The sequence below is a fragment of the Trachinotus anak genome, unplaced genomic scaffold, assembly GCF_046630095.1.
Source record: "Trachinotus anak isolate AG129_WGS33_773 ecotype Australia unplaced genomic scaffold, CSIRO_AGI_Tana_v1 ptg000019l, whole genome shotgun sequence".
NCBI lineage: Eukaryota > Metazoa > Chordata > Actinopteri > Carangiformes > Carangidae > Trachinotus > Trachinotus anak.
The window spans coordinates 6613503-6634982 of NW_027273870.1; the positions used below are offsets into that span (position 1 = coordinate 6613503).

The 21480-nt window shown below is 40.6% G+C and overlaps 1 protein-coding gene across 1 annotated transcript; it reads right to left on the reverse strand.

The window, feature by feature from the left end:
- Positions 1–6: 6 nt before the first annotated feature.
- On the reverse strand, positions 7–20760 carry LOC139635987 (uncharacterized). Its single transcript, XM_071503608.1, has 10 exons — positions 19556–20760; positions 18666–18736; positions 18206–18235; positions 17481–17722; positions 14473–14681; positions 9941–10061; positions 6151–6224; positions 3670–3784; positions 1858–1940; positions 7–1752 (listed from the first exon to the last, which is right to left on the reverse strand). Exons 1-10 carry the CDS (start codon positions 19857–19859, stop codon positions 1634–1636), a joined length of 1368 nt encoding a protein of 455 aa, XP_071359709.1. The 5' UTR covers positions 19860–20760; the 3' UTR covers positions 7–1633.
- Positions 20761–21480: the final 720 nt, after the last annotated feature.

The following is a 21480-nucleotide window of genomic DNA, read 5'->3' on the forward strand; positions in this document are numbered from 1 at the left end:
AACATGTTCCTGAAAGATGCTCTTTATTTAAACATATATGTACAGGTAGTTTCAGCTTATTTTCTGCATATTTGTTCAATATTCAACATTAGGACCTTCATAAATGTACTACTACTACAGAACGCTAAAGTTATCAGAAGGAAGGTAAAGTGACAAAGAGCAACACTTTGCTTGACATGAGTCACTAAAGTCCTAAATACACTCAAACATACACCATCTATTGTAGGCATTTGCTAGAAAGTTGCATTCATTTCCCGGTGTTTATCATAAAAACGCAAGACTAAAGGATGCAAGTTGTTTTGTCAGCAATATTTGCAATATCCATAATGACTATGAATGATGTCATACTACCACAGTCAGTATTTCCCAGTAGCTGATGGCTGAGATGGTGTTAGTGTGGCCAGGGATGTGTTGCATTTGGGGAATGAGCTAAAGTTGGACCATTTACAGGAAAGAAAAAAAGATGTGTAACAAAATGATTTAAGTGTCTGCGTATACAGACAAAATAATGAAAGCATTACTAGTGGAAACACTAGAAAAGTGGCACATGTGGGGTTGCCTGGCTGTTAGCATGACCCTGTATAGAATGTAATGAAGAAGTTTGGACACACATTTCAGTGTGGTGCAACAAAATTATCTTTAAGTTGTAATTTTGTCCAAACATATTTCTGTATTCTTTAACACTATCTTATTCCTATGGTTTGGTCTTGGGACCCTTGTTCCTCTATGTGTTTGCAGTTTGTGCATTTTTAAGGAGCATAAAGGAGCTGCTGTGCAGACTGTTCTCTGGCTCATTATGAGTGATTTATTTTGGGTGCAGATGATTTGGCCTCTTTGAAGTTCAGTTCATTGTCCCATGTTGACATTGCTTTGAAAACTAAGTCTAACGTGACCCAACGTGGCAGTGTTTGCAGCGGTGCGTTAGTCTGGCCGGAGAATTATTCTGTTTGAACCAAAAATATTTCTCAGCTCCAGCATAACGGCATCCACTGGCTGCCACTGTCCTCAAATTTCCGCCCCTAATCTGCAGCCGTGTCGTTTGACTGAACCACATGTTCCTCCCACTTACTAACAATGATAAAAGTGTAGAGTTGTAGGTCTCCACTTGTATGTGTTAAATGGCTTACATTGAAGAAGAAATACCCATTACCAAACAAAATGAGGTGAGAGAAGATGTTTTTTTTTTTTTCCTGTCAGACAGAGAAACCCAGCATTTACAGTTCACTTTGTGGACCTTGTGCTTGTAGTTCTCTACCTACAAGTACGATGTATCAGACACATCATCGTAGACCACATCGCCACCTTGAGAAGGAATGTTGCATAATGAAATCTGTTTCTGAATGAACACATATATCAGATTTTTTTTGTTTGTTTTTGTATCTACAATACCCATGTTTCTCTGTTGCTCGTCAATTTTCATGTCTTCAGTTACAAAAGCTCCTCGAGCACTGATAAGAGATCAGTGTTCAAACCTGTGGCTGAAACTGTACTTGAATTACAAACCTGACTCCTTCACAGAGGCTGGGGGCGACCTGGCTAACCGGGCTTCTCTGAGTCACAGGAAGTGATATATGGCATGTCATGTGATGTGAGCGTGTTATTTCTGACGGGGTCGTGAACAGGTCTCTGTCAGTTACATGACGGCACACTGGGTGGCTCCGCAGCAGTCCTTAATGATGGCCACTCCTGACTTGGTGATGGATGGTTTGTTGGGGGGCGGCTCCAGGATTTGTCTCTTGGGCTTTGGGGGATCTTGTCATAAAGATAAAGGAAAGAGGAATGATCACACCATGGAAGTGCACAACACTCTGTCTCTTTGAGATTGCGCGTGCGGGTTATTTTTAATCTCTCACTTACTTTGTGCGACTTTGAGCTTCTTCTCCAGAGGCATCAGCTTCAGTCTGAGAAACTCAGCCATCTCCTTGTCCTCCTCTTGCTCCCTGAGGAACGACACAGTCACAGCTTAGTTGGAGCTCAAAATGAATCCATTCAATAAATCATATTAGTTTTACCTGACTTATAACTGTACAGCTAGCAGTGATTGGACAGTATGGCCTGCTCCCAGTTTGTACCTCTCATGTATTAGTGTTACATTGGAGTCAGAGCTAATCACCTGTTTTTCTGAAAGATAAATCCCTGATCATACGTTGACAATGTACAACAGTGAAACAAAAGGAGATATGCTACTGAAATATATAAATATATATAGATTTTGTTTTAAGATGCAACTCAGATGTCAGCTGCTCAGTTTGTAAAACATGAACCACGATTAAGTTCTATAAACTTTTATCATCAAGCATTTGTATCATATCAATGATTCTTTACACTGAGTTTTCAAGAGATTCTTGAAGACAGACAGACGCCCCTGCTCCGATAGCGTTCAGTAGGAGCATACGCCTGTGTGTTTGAGTTCAAGTGGACGGATGCAGACCTAGAAGTCACTCTGAAGGCAAGAATTAGAGATGTGAATTTGATATGGGCGGCCAAGGGGAGCCAGTGGGGTTCAGTGAGTGGTGGAGTGACATGTGGTCCTGCTGCATTCAGGACCATCTGTAAGGGTTTCACTGTGGGTGAAGGGAGGCCCGGCAGAGGGGCATTACAGCAGTCGAGGCGAAAGATAACCACAGCCTGGACCTAGAGCTGGGTGGCGTACTGAGTCAGGTAAGGCCTGATTTTACTGATGTTGTGTAAAAAGGAGCACGACAGGGAGACGGATGCAACATAAACAGAGAGGGATAGCTGGTCATCAAACATGACACCCAGGTTTATTGTGACCTTTATTGGGGGGAGAGATGAAGAGGTGTTTTTGATATTGATATCATGATGGAGAGACTGATTGGCCAGGATGACTGGGAGTTCAGTCGCAGAGAGGTTTAACTGAAGGTGGCGTTCCTTCATCCATGTGGACATGTCAGAGGGACAGGCCGAGATCCACACAGAGACCGTGGGGTGGACTGGTGGGAACGGCAGGTGTAGTTGTAAATATAGTTTTACCTTTATATAAACTAAATATGTATAAATAAATACATGTACAAATAGTCTGTCAACGGACTTTCAAGATGGCAAATCGGTTTAAAGTGTTTACAGTGAAAAACTGATGCTGATCTCTGCGACTTGAGCTGGAGTGTAATGATAAACAAGACGCACAAACTTGGACTGAATGTGGCCTTGATGTATCACAGCGTTAACACACTTTTCTATTGTTTGAAAGAACAATGTTTAAATTAACAAAACAAATTATTTAAACCAGCCTGTGATTTTGCATCATTTTTTTATCATGTCTATCTGTGTGTTATCTTTGTGTCACACACTCCGGGGTTATCTGTGGCAGCAGAGGAAGGAAGAGGAGGAAGAAAATGACAATGCACAGTTATGGTCATCAGTCAGCCTCTCGCCCACACACACACACACACACACACACACTCACTCAGCAGGCAGTGTTGTGATGATGAAGTGACCCCGTCCCCTGTCTTCAGTCATGCTCACTTTGCTCCACACATTTACTCTAATGAGTCTCTTCCTGCTGTTTCTCAACCACCAGTGTATCAAATGAAGAAACAGTGGATGCACTTCATTCTGACACTGTCTGAGTAAACAGACAGACAGACAGTCCGCTCCCGGGGACGTCATCCCGGATATTGATTGAGCCTACATGTCGGCGCGCTCTACCTTAATCTCTCCACCTCAGCATCATCCACCAGGAAATCCCTCTTCTGCACCAGCTTATGGATCTTCAGGATCAGCTCCTCCTCACGCTGCCTGTGCTTCTTGGTTTTTTCTTTCTCTGGAGGAAAGGAAGGAAGAAAGTGAACGAAAGGCAAAGTCATAAACCAATAAACAGATGCCTGGAGGAGAGGAAAAGCAGGCAGAATTGAAACCTTATTATTTTATTTCCTTAAAAAACTGAGTTTACAGCAAAGTCAGCCGGCTCTTAAACACTGAGTCATACCAAAAACAGACCTTTAATTCTCCGCTCATGTATAATTTATAACAAATAAGTCACTGACTTAATTATGCAAACGCTAGAGAGCTCTGTTTTTAGTTTCATTTGGAGAAGAAATTTGCATTCCCGGTCAGAGATCCACAAACACAACATCCTCTTTGCTTTGTCTCACTTGCCTAACCTTCACGCTCCGGAGCACAGAAAAAGACACATAAACAGAACAAACACGAGCATACACACACACACACACACACACACACACACACACACACACACGGACACATGGGCCCACAGCTGCACAGGCAGGTTGTTTGGCACTGCCGGTATCTAGGCTATTTTGAAAAAAAAAAAAAAGTTTGAGAAACAACTGCAAACATCAGCTCTTTTTCCCGTCTGGAAATAGAGTGGAACAGTGCAGCTCCTGTGTCTAACCCCCTGGGGGGCCCTGACAGTCTGAGGGGCGCATGGCTGCAACACACAAACCCAAAATGTCAAAGGAGCAGGAGAGGCAGTGTGCGTGGTGTATGTGTCATGTGACTCTCATTGTGCTGGCGTGAAGTAATGGGATGCCACAACTGCATACATGAGGCCCCAATGGCTCATGGGGGTGTCAAAGGGAGGACAGTTTTTTCATCCAACAATGTGCAGTTTGTGTGACCAGTAATCCCAAATGGACATGGGGCGGACAGGACAGTATAACAGAGACACCTGACAGTATAATAACAATCCAAAGCTGAAGCCTCCACTGAGGAGAGGGAGGTCACATCCTCTTTTTTTTTTTCGATTTAACTTTACAAACTGAGCTGTCAGACAACAAAACCAAACAAATCTAGGAGTTGTATTTCAGTGAAATTCAATAGTGAAATGAATTTTTAAAAAAACATGAAAAATTCAAATACTTAATGTTTTTCTGCTGATAAGGACCATGTGATGGTTGGAAGATCTAGAGCAAGAGTGTGAGTGGACTTTAAAGCTAAAACATCTTCTCCTCCTCTTATAAATCAACAGCTGAATTCTCAGGCGATTAAATGCTTTGCTGAGCTCAGAGCTTTTGCTTGTTCTTGGTAGCTTATAGTGGCTGACGTTAGCTAATGTCAGCAAACTTTAGACATATATTGTTTACCTGATAGAGTTCTCTTTATAAATCTTTTCTATTTATGCTACTATTAAACCACGGTTCAGTTCACATTTAACATTATCCTGTAATTGCATTTTTTGCCACAGTTACTGCTGTTCAGGATCACTTCAAATTGGATTTTGTCCTGTCAGCTTTCCTTGTTGGTATCTGGGGGTTTGCACTGGGTGGATTCATGACCTCAATATTTTTAGTCGTGGCTACAGCCCTGAATCAAATCCATGCCAACATCAGCAGCACAAATACAGCTCTGTTGTGTAGGATTACATTAAATTGCCTGGTGGTTCTGTTATTTTGTCCACGCTCTGCCAGTTGGTAAAAAAAAAACCCCACTGTTTTTGACAAGTCCCACACTTTGTTTCCCAAAACAGCTGATGAGCACCCATGTGTCCTGATGCTGCATGTGTGTCCTTCAACGGACCCCTGCCCTTAATGTTAACACTCACAGACGAGGTGTGTTTTCGTCCGGTTGCCAGGTTGTCTGTACGCAGAGCTTCATGAATGTGTTACTATGGGTGACGCAGCAGCAGATACAGAGACAATAAAAGAACTGACTGAGGACCTGAACCAATATTTGATTCTGTGCTCTGCACCACAAAAACATCCAGGGAGTCAAAAGAAGTGTTTACTGAAATTCATTTCAGTTTAGACACACCTTGTCTGTGCAGCCCCCCTCAGCTCATATTGCCTTCACAGCAGTGATGCATGTGTGTTTGTGTTTGCACGATGATTCCCCCCCCCTCCCCATAACTCACACACATCCCTGAGACTTACGATCAGTCCTGCGTAGTTTAGTCTAACGACACTTCCTATAAATCACCATGATGCTTGCTGAGGTTATGGGTCTCTGGTGAGCTACAAACACAAACACTTTGTGCCAAAAACTCTATTTTTGGTTGAGTTCAGACAGTGAGCAGAGACAGTTTCACACACGGAGGATCAGTTCTGAGTGGTTTATTTCCTGAAAGGCTTACAGCTGGTTTTCTTGATGTTGGTTGTTTGCGTGGCAGAATACATATACAGTATGTGTGTGTGTGTGAGTGTGTGTGTGTGTGTGTGTGTGTGTGTGTACCTGGTACTGCAACGATCTGTCTCAGCTCCTGCTTTAAACTCATGATGTCTTTGCAGAGCTGGATATCATCCATCCTGAATAAAATGAGAAAGAAAACAGTAAATCACTGACTTCCATCAGCTTCCACTTCCACTTTGTTTATCTTTATCTGATTGACATGATGTTAGACAGACTTATATCTTAATTGACCCCAGTAAGAAAAGCAGACATAGCTGAAAAAACAGTTGGAAGGATCAACAAAATGCTATAAAAATAAAAACAAAAAAAACCTTACTTCAGACCAACCAGCATTTTAATATTTAATCTTGGTGATGCAAAATATTCTGTGTATTGTAAAGAATAAAGGTTTATTTTTTAAAATTGTAATATAACCCCAGTTATTTGTATATAACAATACAGATAAGATGTAAAATGCAAAATGTCAGTCCATCACATTGGTCCAGACTGAACCACCTCAGCAACCACTGGATGAACTGTCATGAAATCTTTTACAGACATTCATGGATGCCAGGTGATGTATCTCCCGAATTAAAAAAAAAAAAAAAGTCTCAGCATCTATTAGTTGGAGGGTCATGTCCTCCTGAAGATAATTTGTTATAACTTTGACGACTGCTGACTTTTCATCCAGCACCATCATCAGGTCAAAAGGTCATTTTGTCTAATACTTTGCCTCATGACCAAATACCATGGTCAAATAGCATGGTCATTATGAGCATGTTAGGCTCACAGAGTTGCTACTGTGGCTATAGACACTGTCTCGTTTAGTTATTAAATGCACAGTATGTAACTTCTGCCGCTCTCTCAATCAACACACAAAAAAAGATGGTGTTGGATGATGTCATGAAATAGCATGGGATCATGGGAGTTTTGTCTTCACAACCATTGACGCAATCTTCTCCCAGTTTGGATTCCTTCAGTGCCAGCTGTTAAGGAGATTTTTACTGGGAGGCAAATTGCCCGCAGAGGTCTCTTCCTCTCCACAACAAACAGACCAGGGGATTAAAACCGGTAGAAACAACAAATAAAGCAGTATCACTATAAAAATCAGTGATTCACCAACGCTTGTCAGTGGACACATGGCATCTCGTAGTGGATGGGAGCTGAGCTGCCTAACATCTGCTAGGCTTTTTTCTCTGATGATTTAAGATGCCCAATGACTAAAATACTTCATCCAGTTAAGATATATAGTTGAAAACAACCAATGTGTAAAAAAAAAAAAAAAGTGGCTTAAAACTGCACAAAAGTCAATTTGGGGCTTATGGCAGGCAAACACAACACTGACTCATGAGCATGAGATATGACATCATTGACAGGCGACCAAATGAAATGGTCTGTTACCATGATTAAAATCACTTTTTCTCTCGGTTTGAGAATTGATGGAAGCATTGGGGATAATGTAAGTACACAACTCAAAAAAATATATAACATAGTTCTAGTTTTTAGACATTTTAATGTGGAAAAGTTACACATTATAACTTTAACTATTGAATATTTTCACAAATAATCATTTAATAAAATGGTGTAAATGTATGAAAACTGTAAAAAAATCATCATAATTTTTGGAATTTTGTTTTATCCAAATAACAGCCTAAAAGAAAAGATATTCAATATATAATGATAGAAAATCAAATCCTAACATTTAAGTGAATTTTTGGCATTAAATTTGTTTTGAATTTATTTTCTGTCATGTGAATAACTGATTAATCAACATATCGATTCAGCACTAATCACTGTGCCACACTCCACTCTTGTACCCGTCATTGAGACGAGTGTGCAGATGAAAAACATGCACCATAAATCTGTCCACGCTGTTCTCTGAGCCCCCTGCAGCACTGACGTCTCACCTTCAGGTGGGGGGGGCCTTAACGTTTTCCCCTCTTCCACCTAAATCCCCACCTCCCTCTCTGTCTGCGGACCAGTGACAGCTACCACAGATTTAATTCTCCCTGTGATAGATCAGGCCGATGACTCATCCACATCCTCCTTCCTCCTCTTCCTCCTCCTCCCACTGCATTTATCCCTGTTGCCCCCCCCCCCCCCCCCCCCCCCCCGTCCCTTCAGCTTCTTTTTCTCCCTTCACTCTTTCAATGCTATCTGTGGATTCCAGCAGCTTCTGCACTCTGACACACCATCTGCTAGTTTGTGTTTGTGTGTATCTGTGTGCGTGTATGTGTGTGTGTGTGTTTATGTGCCATTTCGAGTCACACAGAGCCTGACAACAGAGATGTAAGCAATAAGCAGCGTGGCGGCCTAATGAAGCCTTTCGAGTGGGCGTGTGAACAAACACTATCAACTGAGTGAGGTCTGTGAGACTCGTCAGCTTAATCCGACACAACAACCGCCACGCTGCACATGTTAGGGGTGTAATGACCCACAAAATACACTTACAATGGCGATCCAATCTGATGTGTTTTCGACATAGAAAAACAAACTGCCTAAGACAGTGGCGAGTATTTCCACATTCAATGTGGTTTTCTAAAGGTGCAGTATTCAACACTTCATATTAACACTATGCGTTTTTCCTGCCTCACTAAGAGTGACTTTTATACAGCGGAGTGTGTGTAATCATAAAAACCTCTGTCTCACATTATATCCAAAATAACCAGATATGGCAACAAAACAACATTTCAGCTCAACAATACGATAACGTAACACATTGATTCCTCACATATGCTGTGGGTGTGCAATATACAGTACGTGTATAAATCAAATATAAAATCCTCACAGTATCACAGTATAAGTAGTTTTATATGAAGTGATCAATATGTTGTGAAATAGTAAAATTAATAGAAATTAAACTGAGGAACTGTACATGTATGTCCAATATTTTCAGCTATCCTGCAAATCATTACAGGCCTCTAATGTTTTAATGTAACCAAAGATATTTCTGGGATATTAAATATAAATGGCACAGCAACATTTCTGATGGTCGATAAAGATATCTCCCACCATCTCCCAGTATATAGACTCATATCGTAGAATCCTACCATGAGTCTGTAATAAAACTGCACTGAATAGTCTATTAATGAATTAGCCTATCAACAGATCAATTAATCATTTATGTCATTTTTCAAAGCAAAAATGCTGAACATTTAATAGTTTCAGCTGCTCAGATGTCAGAACTTGCTGCTTTTCTGTCTTACATAATAGTAAAAGTGTATATTAGACATCTGATTACATAACCAAGCTGTGATGAGCGTTATTCAGTTTTCTTAAGTGATTAATTGAGATAATTATCTGAGGATTCATTTATAATGAAAGTAATTCTAAGTTGCAACCCTAGTCTGTATTGAACAATAAATGAGAAACCAGATTAGTAATTTACAGTATTAAACTCAGTATTTGATCAGTTTATCAACATCCATGTTGTCACACTGTACAAAAAGTGCAGACACAGCATTTAGACAGAGGAAATAACACAGAATCTCAACGCAAACACTGATCCACAACTCTTGAAACTATAGTTGATGAGGAGCCAACGAGTTCATTATGGTGACTCATTCACCTGCTATTGGCCTCTGGGTAATCAATGGACAAATGGACTGCCTCCCTCAGTATTGAACGTCTTAAAGCAGCCAACTAATATCACAAAGAAACACCACTTGAATGCCGTTGCAGTGCGTCATGAGGGTGTCAGCTGTGTCATGGCAACAAGGCCGTCATTATCATTATCCACTCAAGGACAGCAACAGGGATTGTTGTGACACTGTAATGATTGCACATTCACACAGTCAGATTCTGGTACATGTGGTGTTAGAAAAACACAGAAACTGAGACTTCAACAACTCACATGAAGCGCAGCTCTGACTCGCGGCGCACCAGGACCTCTCGCAGGCGCTGGATACGAGCCATCTCCACCTCGATCTCCTCTGGAGACATGGTGCTCTCTGCCATGGACACATCTGAATGACCTGAGACGCAGACGGATGAAACATGCAGTAAAATTAATAAGAAGGAATAAAAAATAGGATAGACGCTGAGGTGAGCAGGAAAAAAAGACATCTGGCACCTTGTAGAGAGAATGTTTTTCCTCCACAAGGACAGATCTGCTTTAGTCTTGTCTGTTATGCAGTTCTCTTCACCTTGGACAGTGCTTAAGGGTTTGAAGATTATTTACTGGATTAAATTACAGAGAATACTCACTACATGTGGCCAAATTACAGTGACACAATGCCCGTACCTCATTTGAAGTTTTAATGGTAGGTTCACTCTCCAATGATTTCAAGAGTTCTTAAATTCTGTCTTTTTATCCTTGCAAACTTTCTCATAGCATCAGCTTCTTGGCAAACACACTTCCCACCTCATTTTTCTGTGATATGTGGTTTCACAGCAGCCAAGAACATGGTATTTGGAAGGAAAGCAGCATATGTAATTGAGGGAGGTGATTTGAAGTTTAGAGTCACAGCAGGGCCTCAGGCGCAAATTACTGTTTTTCATTGAAAGGCTTGAATCACTGATGAGGTGAAAATGTCTGTGTAGGATACAGAAAACCAGGATTTAAGACTTTAGCACAGGCACTGTGATAAGTGTCTGCTGATGTGGATGAAAAAAATACTAACATGGATCAATGTCCAGCTGTGGACTCTTGCTGATTGGGTTCTTCCCTCCTGAGCTGGACCACTACAACCACTAAACACTTACTACACTGACCAAACACTTATTGCTCTGATCAATGCACTGACCACTGCTAATGCTGCAGCACCTGCAACAGACTGACCACACCAGCATCTTACAGGAATACAAACAACAAATATACAGTATGCCATTCATTTTAAGAGTGGCCCTGAAGTTAAAGATGTAGAACAGAGGGGTCCTGCTTCCCTCCTCTTTCTCCCAATCGTCCCATCTCCATCTATTTCCATTGCAAATCATTAAAGGAACACTATGACAATTTTACACATGAAGATCAGTTTACTTGTCATAGTGAGTTCTACTCAGCCTGTGATAAAGCTTTATAATGTCTTCTGTTTGTAGATAATAAAAGATGAGGATGTTTACCAGGCAAGTTGCATCATGGGAAGCGCAGAATCCAGGGTTTTTAGGACATGACTCATACTAGGGGCTAAAAGTCAGGATATTTTGTCCTCCTGTGTTTCAATTTGACCTTTTTAAATCAGTCTCTCACCAGCCCCTGATTACAGAGAAGAAATACTTAATTACAAGTGCTCCCTTTAAACAAAGGTAAAAATTAAAGTAAATAATCTCAAAAAAATATTGCAAAACTACAATACAATGATACACGATCAATCACATGTCAATCTTGACTTGGTTTCTCCGCAGACCTGAATCAGTAACAGTTATTTCCCAGAGCCAGCAAATGCACCATAATGCGAATGGATGACAACACAATCATCCCACTGACATTCATGCCTTTTGTCAGTGTCCCATAAAAATATTAGGGCTGCGAGTAATAATTCCTTTCATTATCAACTGATATGCTGATTATTTTGTTGTTTAACTGATTAATTTTTTTTGGTCTATAATGTGTCAGAAAGCTGTGTGAAAAATTTCCATTACAATTTCCAAATGTGATGTCTTTGAATGTCTTGTTTTGTGCTGCCAACAGTTCGAAGCCCAAAGATGTTCTCTTTATAATCACAGGAAGCAAAGGAAAACAGCAGATGTTCACATTTGAGAGGCTGGATCCAGAGATCTTTGCTAAAAAATGTCTTCAGAGACTGGATCACATTTCTTTACACCATAAGGACACTCAGTTTTCCATATGGTCATTAAAAGAGTTGTATAGTGTAATCATTACTCCTGTCCATACAGGCTGTAAAGTGACCCCCTCTTTGAACGACTACACGGTAAGAGAAGAAAATCCCCCGTCCACAAGCTGACAGGTCTTAATGCACCTGAGTAAACAAACTATTGCATCTTAAATTCTGAGCTGTCGAACGTGACGCACAACATTTACCCACAGTATCTCCAGTAACATTAGATGACTGGATCAGCTCTTTGTCCTCCTACAGCAGCACAAACTCCAGTCTGTGTTTGTGGTACTTTTCGTGGATGCTTGCTGAGGACAGAGCTGACTCACCACAGCAGACAGAAGTCTGCACAGGAGGGCCCGGCTTGTTTGTGCCTCGCTGACGTTGAATCATCACCCAAACGTGTCTGCTGTTGACAGACACCGACGGCAAAATCAAAGTTGGTGTGATGGAACTGCAGTGCGATATGAAGCACGTCCTTTCTTTGTCTTGTTTTTCTTTGCACACAACGCCCCTCACTCTCTGCCACGTGCTCACCATCAATACGACCAAGCAGCATTAAGTCCCGAATGGACCATTAAAGGTGGCAACGTGCCAGCTCAATAATGTGTTAACAGCTCCTTCTCATCCGAGCAAGCCATTCACACATATTCAGCCTTAAAAGCACTGTGTTGATACTTCCTAATTAAAAGCAGCTTGCTCACCAGGGGCAGGTGAGGTTGACTCCAAAGTTTCAGCAAGCAACACCGGCAGATGTAAACCACACACGTAATTAATCAGCTTGAATTACCCCAGTTTCATTACAACCAAACTGGCTCATCAGTGTACTTCAGGATTATGATTTAATGAGGAATAAATAGCCTGGAGAGCCTGGATCGTGCAGCGTGCAGCGGCCACAGGAGGCTCCGCAACGGGGAAATGTCAGCATCTGTATGACATCCAATGCAGACGCCCCTGACACATCCTGCAGTCACACTGTACACACAGTGCTGCTGATGCTGCTGCCTCTGAACCCCCCCCCCCCTTCCTCCAAAAGAAAAAAACACAGATGGTGAGCGCAAAATGGAAAGTGCAAGGTAAACACAGGCAGTGTTTGTTTTAGAAATAAGAGGATAAACCTGGAGGAGGGCGGTGTGCTCTTCTGTACCTCTGTCTTGTTTTCTAGCTGGATATGTGTGTGTGTGTGTGTGTTTGTGTGTGTGTTTGTGTGTGTGTTTGTGGGAGACAGAGAGAGGGCGATGACTGGATCTGTGTCTAAAAATATCCCCTGATTTTTTTTTTTTTCCTGGTTCTCTGACTTAATCTGGAAGTTTCTTCACACGCTGCTCCGCTGTGACGAGTTCTCCTCAGGAGAACCAACCAGGACACATTTGAAATCACATCACTGTGTTGCTTCTGTCAACACATGCGTCATTCATCACTCGTCACTGGAAAAAATAATAGAAACGCCTAATACGATGGCTCTGCCGCTAATAATGTTTAATTTTGTTAAAACTATGTTTATTTAATTCTATGGTTGTTTTTGAGGCTGAGATTTGTGGTATCGTTTATAGCTGAAAACATCTGACAATTAATTGATCAGTCAATTGACAGAATATTAATTGCCAATTAGTGTCATTTATCAAGCACAAATACAAAATTCTCTGACTCCAGCTCCTGTGTGTGTGAGAATTTGCAGCTTTTCTCCATTTTATATCTCTGTGATTTGAATGTCTTTGTGTTTTTAACTATTGATCAGAAAAAGAAAAAAAAAAAAAAAAAAAAAAAATATATATATATATATATATATATATATATATATATATATATATATATATATATATATATATATATATACATTGGGATATTGTAGTCATTTTACTCTTTTGTTCTGATATTTACAGACCAAATAATCAACAAAGAAAATCATCTGTATTGGTGATATAATAGTTCCAATTAGACAGAACAAAATAATACAAACATCTAATTCACTGGCTTTGCAGCCATTAGTTCATTTTTTCAATTGAAGCTGTAAAAGAGCTGTTTGTTCAGCTTTATTATCATTGCATTGTGTCAATTAAAAGCTTTTATTATTATAGTGAACCGTTATTACTGTGTTCACTCTCCACTTACGAGTCAAATCAGCAAAATGAAGTTATTCTTAAGGTAAATAGGCCTACAAAAAGTATGACATATACTGCATTAAATTTGAGAAAAACTACCCCTGGAACTGACAGCTGCCACTTATTCAGACGGAAACACTCAAATGTCTCACTGTGAAACTACATCAGAGCGCAGGACCAGGATATTGACTGTAAGCTGTCCATGCTCCTGCATCAGCTCGGGTTGAATCAAACACACAAGTTTCTGAATTTGCTGGGCTTGCTATGTTTGCTGCCTCGGCTATTCCTTGGCTCAGATTCGCTCGCAAGTCGCGTAATGGCCATAGTGTGCATGCAGGGGAATGAACAGGCCTTTTGGCACCGAGGCGCATCCCGAACCTTTGTGAGTCACACGTTAACCATTTCGGCGCCGCCTGCTCGCCGGGTTTTCACCGAGCGAAACATCTGCTGACAGAAGTGAAACCCTGACTGTGCATCTCCGAGCACCAGGCGGTGAGGCGACATCGTACCTTTGTCCGTCGTCCACGCCGTTTCCGACACGGCACCGTAGCTCCTGAGTGCGCGCTCGGTGTCCGAGATGGATTTCTTCAGCTCCATGTCGCCGGAAAGAACCGAGGGTGTCGTTCTGCTAGACCTGCACGGCTCCTCTGTGTGCGTCCTCCCAGATAACTCAGTTTCACCCGGTGACACGGCTCCAGCGACCCGAGACGTTGAGCATCTTTATTCAAAGCTTTCAAGTCCCTCGACGTGTGGATGGAGAGGAGAGGATGTAGGGAGCATGCGCAGTGCGGGCAGGGATGTGAGGGACCTGGGAGACACCCACTGGCACCGAGATAACGTTAAAAAAAATATAAAAATAAAGGAACACACTTGCATCGAAGTTTTGATTGTCAGCCTGTCCAAGAACGACCTTTTAGTGTGTCTAAATGCCTGAATATATTTAATGAGTGTCTTATTAATAAAGAGATATGAGAGGTAGCAGGGGTAACAGCTCCTTAGCTCTCTCTGAATATAGCTCTGGTTGTTATTCAGCATTCTGATGCAACCAGAGCTGCCAAAGGGTAAGTGGCAGGTGTTTCTACATATGGTTGCATAAGGTAAACTTAGACAGATGAAAGTCTCTTACAAGTCTAAAAACAACTAATAATAGGTGCCTTGAGCCTGGAGATTTTATTTTATTTTATTTTATTTGATTTTGAATTGATGAGAGTGAGTGAGTAAAGGTGCCAGAGAGTGAAAGCACATCCGGCAGAATAAAATGATGTGACTGACAGACCTTTCAAAGTACATATTGTTCTCAATATATTCCCACAAGAGATGAGCCAGAGCCGCAGTTGCAGCTAAACGATGAGTAACACACGAGTTGAGTGATATTTCTGTCTGAGCACAAGCCAAAACACTCCCAACACTCAGACATGCGATGTTAAACGTAAGAAAGCTGCGGGTCTGCTTCATACATGTAGAATTCTTGGTGCAAATAACAGATTTCTTTTTTTTTTTTTTTTTGCTATAGCTGTATGCTAGCTCAGTAAACACACTGAAATTAATTGAAAGTAGTGTTTTCAATTTATTCAACAATAAATAGTATTTATCTCATTTTAGCATTTACACAGTGTAACTATAGTGCAAAATGTGATCAAATAATTTGTTCAATGAAATGCTAATGTGGCTGTTGTTCTTTGTGATATCAAAACCTGTTAAAAAATAATGAAGACAGAAATTTCAAATTGTACAACAGGAGCATACCAATTCTCTGCTGACTTACACGTAGTTATATCCCCCAGTCTTCAGCTGCTGATATGAACAAAGGGAATATTCATTGATTTGACCTTTCAGTTCCAGTGTAGCACATCAGCACACAAATGATCAAGCATTAATTAAGAAGAAACAAACATTCTAATACTACAGTAATATTAAGTTACTATACTTGAGGATGCAATTTAAAAGTCTGGTAAAAGGGATCAAATGGCAGCAGTGACTACACTGTTCTTGTGTACCCTAATGCAGACACTGTGGTATTATTAATTCAGTATTAATGCTCTGTGAGACACATCAAATAATATAATCACACAGTGTCTCAAGCTTATGCTACTTCAAAATGCATAACTACAAACTATGTTTTAGACCACATCACAAAAACTAAAATAGATACATCAGGTTGACTGTTTCTGTTAATTATCTGCCAGAGACAGAAGGGAAAAGTTTGCCCCAGTCCTTTTAAATTCTATATATAGGAACACTGAGCTGCACTCTATTTAGAAAAATGACCTCTATAGAAAATTGGAGGCATCAGATGTTACATTTCAAGAGTCACTGCTGGCAAGTAAAACCTATAAAGAAACATTTTCACGAGGAAACAAAAAAAATAAATAAAAAAATAAAAGGTTAGAATAGCAAACTGCATTGAAAGATTTGGCAAGGGTGCAAAGAGAGAAAAGAGTGAGCAGTTCACAGTATCACATTAACATAAAGTACAACACGGGCAGGCAGCATTTCCACATTCAAGTAAATGGATGTCTGAGACAAATTTTATCAGTCCATATTAGAAAAGTAATTATCAGTAGTCTCTCATTACCACAACATTTGAAAAGGGACAATGGTTCAAAATGTGGCAATCCACCATATATTTTCAGATATGTTAGTCTTTTTAATTATTATTTTTTTCACGTTGTCCTTCCTATTTGCCCAGTGCATTATGGCCCTTATGCATAAAATATCTACTTATACATTAATAATAAACAGAAGCACGTTAGAATACAACTGCTTATTGGTACCTGTGCAGTGTGCATCTGTATTTGGCACTTCCTGTACCAGAGTGTAAAATGGAACTAAAGCAGATGGTCCTTGGAGACACTCTGTTACAGTTGCAGATAACAGTCTAAGCACTTGTGCTAATAAAGCCAGAGTGGTATTTAAATTCTTATAATTTTTCACAAATTTGATGAAGCTAAAGGTCTAAGCTAATACGTTAGCTGCCTCTCCACATAGTGGAAAAAAATTCTTTCCCACACTCGTTCCAGATTTTCATTTAGGTGAAAAGCAGAGGAATCTGAAACGTCAACCTTACGCTTTTCCATCATTACAGCGTCTGTCCCAGACATACACGTCCTCATAAGTCTTTTCAATATTATTTAGTATGTTCTACTTGATACTTGATACTGTCTTGCTTGAAATGTAAGAATACAAGACTGCATTTATAAAAACAACAATTAAAACCTGATGAGTAATATAGCATGGTGATGGAAGGGTATTGAACAGTATTTTCACATGGCATTGATATTGAAAAATATACTGTAAACACATACATTCCATTTGCCCGAAGCTGGTTCCCTAACCAACTTACAGTGTCATGTCACGTTATTAGTTTGACCCCAGCGAGCCTTTAATCTCAAACCCTGCCACTGCCGGTGCAACATTAACCAAAAACAGGACAGCTGTCCACTGGACAAGTTGTATCCTGTTCGGGCCAGTGTTTTCCTGCTGATGTCTTGTCTTTGACTGTTTCTGCATATTTCAGTTCTGAGTAGATTTAGATTCTACTGTTCCGTTTTTGGGAGCCACTATCTTGTTTTCATCGTCCACTTTCCCCTTTGTGGGTTCTGCTTCATCCTCTTTGCCAGGGAACATCCATGCCAGAGCAGCAGCAGCCGTGCCGTCGCCGCTCTGACGTGAGAAGCACAGAAAGGTGGCCCAGATGAAGGCACAGCAGCCGGTGAAGGTGGTCCGTACGTACAGAGGCACCAAGGCAAAGTTCAGAAACTGAGGGAAACAGATAGAGATTACAGTATATTAACCCCGTTTTACTGGTATATTATATGTTACATATTAATAAATAATTCACTATTTGGGTGTCTTTGTAAAAATACAAAACTCCTAAGCAAGTATTTCTGAGAGTGATTGTCATACAGAGACTCCATTCTTTCCATCTAGTCTAAAAAAAGTCTAAAAAATGGGTTGGTGTTATAATTTTGGATGCCCCACAGATATATCTTTCAAATTTCATCATATTGTGAGAAAAGAAGAATCTGGGGCATGTTGTTCTTATATATATAGCCACTGATAGAAATGTGAGGAAATTAAAGATTTAAGAAGTAAAGAGAATCTATATTCAAAGATCCACTTTCTAACACATACATCAGGTTTAATCTGATGGTGAGTTGCGGTTATAAATCATTAGTGAGTGGACTGTTGAACTTAGATTTTCTATATAGTTCATCTATGCACAGGAGAGTTAATATTTACCTGCATGAATGGCCAGAACATTAGTCCTGTCTGAAAAGAGAGACAAGCAGAAAGGACACCAGTCATTTGTAGATTTAAAAAATGAAAAGGAGAAAACCTCTGCTGACACAGCTGAAACCTTTGATGACAAAAAAGAAAATAAACTTTATCTTTAAACTTTAGTGATTGAGCTGCTGAGCTGCATTTTTTGCAAAAAACACATCTTCATCAGTAGAGCTCTTCCAAAATTGAAAAAATAATTGATAAATTTAGCAGAACACATAACTGTGGACATACAGTACGTAAACTGTCTGTTTTGGATATGAGTGCACACTAAAGCCTCTCCTCTATTTTGAAATGACACAAGTTCACTGTCAAAACATATCACAGCTCAATCTACGGAACAGTTTAGCGACAAGCACTTGAGGATGATGCTGGCAAGAAAAACATGATGTGACAGCCCGTCTCTGCTCCTTCTCACCTTATATGTATTCAGGAATTTTTCTCTCCAGTCTTCCAGGATGTCCTCTTTGCCCTCCAAGAAGCTGACACCTGGATGACACAGGACACGACAATTCTCTGACTGCCAGCTGGAAAATTATTTGACCGAATGAAGGTTTACAGCAGACTTTGAAGAATCTCTGTGCATAGTACTTATTGTATGTCTTATAGGAGATGGGAAAATAATAAATATCACAATCAATATGTCATGTTTATGAAATTGTGTTATTTATATACTGGAAGAAATATTGCAAGGCATTCTCTTATAAACATTATCTTACAATTATAGTATAGCCATTGTTTTTATTGAGCATTAAAATTTATTATGTAACTGGCTACATTTATGTAGTTTGTTGTTTTGGTTTTGGCCTCCCAAATGTCAGATTTATAACAACTGGGTTAATGTATTTACCCATTCATCCCAGTATGTGTTTGATGTTTGAATACTGGGCACATGTATTACTAACTAGAACGACTTTTTCCTAATGTAATCAAATAGAAAAACACAAAAACTGAGGGAAACATCAAACAGTGTTGTGACTTGTTGGCAGATGTAAAGTACCACATAGTTAAAGCTACTGATTTTTCTGATGTTGTCACATCTAACGTTATCTGCTGGGAACATCCCAACTCCTCAGTGAAACCCATGTCTTTCATGTGACCCCTGCCAGTCAAGGTTAGTTTGACGGGACAATGAACAACTGCTGATCTTTGCACCGCAGGAGAAGAGCACAGAGAGCAGGCGGGTCAAGTTACAAATTGACAGAAATGAGATCTGCTCTGAAGTTAACTGTTAACTGGCCGTGAGGCTCTCGGTGTGCTCCGGGGGGCTGCGGCGGGCTGTCAGCCGCCGTCCCCCGACCCACCGACCTGTGTAGAAGACGCTGGTAGCCAGGGGCGCCGCTGTGGTCTGGTCCAGGAACAGTTTCCTCATCACCATCCTGATGGAATTGCCCGGAAACCTCCGCTCCAGGAACCGCATCCAGAAGAAATTGAAGTTGCCATGGAAACTGAACGCGACCACGGCGACGTTCCTTGTGTGGGACCAGTCCATTTTCTCCCTCCGCGAGAACCACTGGTGGACAAAGTCCCCCCCGGCGAACAGACAGCCGTACAGTGTGACGTTGGTGACCCACGGAAACCGACGGACGTGTCTCAGAAAAGCCGTTCGCATTATTTTTTTAGTATACCGTCGCTCCGTGGACTCAAATATGAAGTCAGCGAAATGCGTTGCTTTACTCAGTGAGGTGCGAGTTGTCGAGCCAAACGTTTCTATACCGACGGTTATACAGGCGTCATCTCCGTGGGCACCTCCGCGGCATCAGATACTGTGCAGCACAGTCCGGGTTTCGATGGATCAACGACACAGTGCGCGGTTTCCGTTGTCATAAACGCCAAAAGGTTTAATAAGCTCAATTAGGATACTTGCTTGTCGAGCACCATCAGACACCCGGCACGGGACTACGAGCCTGTCACCAGCCGGGTCGCCACATTCTGCGTAAAATCACTACGCCCCTTTTTACGTAAAAAAAACTCAAGAGTAGTTGAAGGGCGGAGCAACGCTGAAAACCTTCAGCGGCCATGGCGGCTCGTCCCGGCGGAGTGCCTGCGACTGTCAGAGCAATGTGTCAGGATTTGGTTTTGTTGTGGGAAAAAACACTGTCACAAGAGATGGTCGATCAGGGGACCTACAGGAACCACTGCAGGGTTTCACTGAGACCTCAGTGAAATAAAGCTCTGCTGAAATCCACTATGATACAGACAGTGAAAGCCATTACAAATAGGGAATTTACAAAGAAACCCAACCAATACTGGATTTTTGAGACCTGTGCCAGTAGTGATTTTGAATTTGCAGTGAGTCATTTCGCTATACTAATTGTACAGGATACTGTGTGTATGCTACCATGAACATGAACAAAACATTTTACATATTTTACATACATTTTACATATAAATTATTTCAAAAATATCTTTGGCATTTCTGTGCTGTTGCATCTCATCATTCATCAGCCAACATCTATGCCAATACCATAAGCCAATGTGTCTGTCAGGTTCTCACATGTAACGTGATGTATATTAATAGCCACTAATTACACTGTTCTCAAATGGCATTGGACCAAGTAGCTGGCAGAGCCTCTTCTTCTAAGTGCTGAACCCATGAAAAACTAATTTTCCCACCCTTTCAACCAACTCCATTTACTCAGCATTTCCAACTAGATTTGACCATTTACATTTATTTTGCAACAGGTACAGTATGTTCACAAGCTCTACTCAATGCCTTTTACAGTATATGGTGTTTTCACTTTTAACCGTTTCAAAAAAGACAAAAACTAGTCCATTTTTTTCTGCTTTTGAATAGAATTCGTATCATCCCTTGTAGAAGATTACCATACACATTTATACATGCATTTTTCTAAAACATACACATTCATAGCCAAGTATACAGCATGATGTAGAGTATGTGATGAAATATCATATTCCACTCTCATCAGGAAGGTGCATTTGTAGAAAAAAAACAAACAAATTTTGTTTAACTCTTCAACAATACAGAATTGAGCAATTGTCATCCTCTTCACTGTTTTAAACAAAGTGCCAAAATAAATTTATTTCTTCATTGTTGCTGCATCAAGTTCCCCATCTGTAATTACTGCTCAGCAGTAGACCAAAGTCTATATTTAAGAGCCATACAGATATTTTTAAATACATGTTTTAGCCTGTTAACTACAAATAATGCATGTATTTCCAAAGTATAAGCCTTCAGGTTGATTTCTGATCTTAATGTATTGGTTTCAGAC

What these genes read in the sequence shown, in the direction of transcription:
- LOC139635987 (XM_071503608.1), bottom strand. Translation starts at nt 19,859, where the DNA reads ATGCGAACGGCTTTTCTGAGACACGTCCGTCGGTTTCCGTGGGTCACC. An exon ending in TACCAGCGTCTTCTACACAG is followed by an intron (nt 18,737 to 19,555) that starts GTCGGTGGGTCG and finishes TGTGTCATCCAG; the next exon opens with GTGTCAGCTTCTTGGAGGGC. An exon ending in AATTCCTGAATACATATAAG is followed by an intron (nt 18,236 to 18,665) that starts GTGAGAAGGAGC and finishes CTCTCTTTTCAG; the next exon opens with ACAGGACTAATGTTCTGGCC.